At 48.3% G+C, this 1,582-nt stretch overlaps 1 protein-coding gene across 1 annotated transcript; it reads right to left on the reverse strand.

Annotated features, from left to right (window-relative positions):
- Positions 1-357: 357 nt before the first annotated feature.
- On the reverse strand, positions 358-687 carry LOC103798012 (low molecular weight phosphotyrosine protein phosphatase-like; the record flags this gene model as incomplete). The annotated part of the gene is made up of 2 exons (XM_009070255.1): positions 358-471; positions 580-687. Coding segments are annotated over 2 exons (222 nt in total), but the record flags the coding sequence as incomplete, so codon positions are not given.
- Positions 688-1,582: the final 895 nt, after the last annotated feature.

Here is a 1,582-nt window from a genome sequence, read left to right on the forward strand (position 1 = left end):
GAGGTCTCCTCCAGCCTTGGTGACTCTATGAAACTCACTAAGCTCAACCAGAAGAGTTCTTTGAAAAACTGCACATATATTTATTACGTGATGCTTAACCATGCATTGGTCAAATGACTTCTGTGGTTGCAATGGTCAGGGTGAGACAAGGCATGGGTATGAGTAACAAAGAAAATATACTCTGTTCTACCTGCCGTGCTTTATGTGCTGTCTCAATGCCATGATTTCTTAGACAGTTTAAACCCCGTGAGTCTGGGGAGCGCCCCACGTTCCAGTCGGAAACAGCGGCACTGTCTGTCACCCACTGCAACAACAAAACAAACACACGTTTACCAAAGGAAAATCAAAGTACAGTACCTGCCTGGCAATATGATTCATGGGAATGCCATGCTTCTTCATGCAATTCTGTCCTCGATAGTTGGGAGGGCTTCCCACTTCATAGGCAGATGTCGCTGCACTGTCTATCCTCCACTACAAAGACACAAACGCACGTTTTTATCTGTCCTTTCTCACTGCTCGCGCTCCTAACTGGCTATGAGGCAGTTGTTTCTTAGGCAGGAACAGCAATAAATAGCTTACCTTATGATCAACCTTCTCATCAGTGACGAGTTTTCTAAAAACTGCTTCAGCTATCGGAGAGCGACAAATGTTTCCTGCGGGAACAAGAGACCGAGGTGAAACTTCTGACTATTGAAAGCAAAACACCAGTCACTGTGGATTTTTCTGCAAAGATCAAAGGACTTTATTTACTCAGCCAGAATGCAGATTGTTTATATGAAGAGCCGGGGTCCTGCACCCCGGCTGCAGCAATCCCCAGTGTCAGTACAGCTGTGGGACGAAGGGCTCGAGAGAAGCCCCGTGGAGGACCTGGGGATCCCAGTGGGTAAAAGTTGGGTATGAACAGGCAGTGTGCACTTGCAGCCCAAAAAGCCAATCATACACTTGGCTGCACCAAAAGCAGCAGGGCCAGCATGTCAAGAGAGGTGATTCTGCTCCCCTCCCGAGGAGACCCCGGCAGAGTGCTGTGTGAGCAGGGTCCCCAGCACCAGAGACACATGGACCCTTGGGACAGGACCAAAGGAGGGCCACAGAGATGATCAGAGGGCTGGAGCACCTCTGAGAGCTGAGGCTGTGCCACCTGGAGGAGAAAAGGACTGGAGAGATCTTACTGCAACCTTTCTATACGTAAAGGTGCTGCAGCGACAGGAAAAGGGACAGCGGTTCTAAACAGAAATGGAGGAGATTTGTATAGGACATAACCAGGAAACTGTGTCTCAACAAGGATGGTGAGACACTGGAACGTGTTGCCCACAGAGATGTTCAGGGCCAAGCTGGCTGGGGCTATGAGCAGCCTGGTCTAGTGGAAGGTGTCCCTGCTCACAGCACGAGATGGTCCCTGCCCACCCAAACAATTCTGTACTATCAGTCTCATGAAATGCAGGTTATCACATGGAAACACAGCTCATTAAAATTACTGGAAGGAATACTGTACAAGCACATCACTCTCCTCCACTACAATCTGTGATCACAGAAGCTGTGACAAAATTGCAGAATTTCAATGACAGCATAACATTTTTATCTT

Source organism: Acanthisitta chloris, unplaced genomic scaffold (assembly GCF_000695815.1).
Source record: "Acanthisitta chloris isolate BGI_N310 unplaced genomic scaffold, ASM69581v1 scaffold28292, whole genome shotgun sequence".
Taxonomy (NCBI): domain Eukaryota; kingdom Metazoa; phylum Chordata; class Aves; order Passeriformes; family Acanthisittidae; genus Acanthisitta; species Acanthisitta chloris.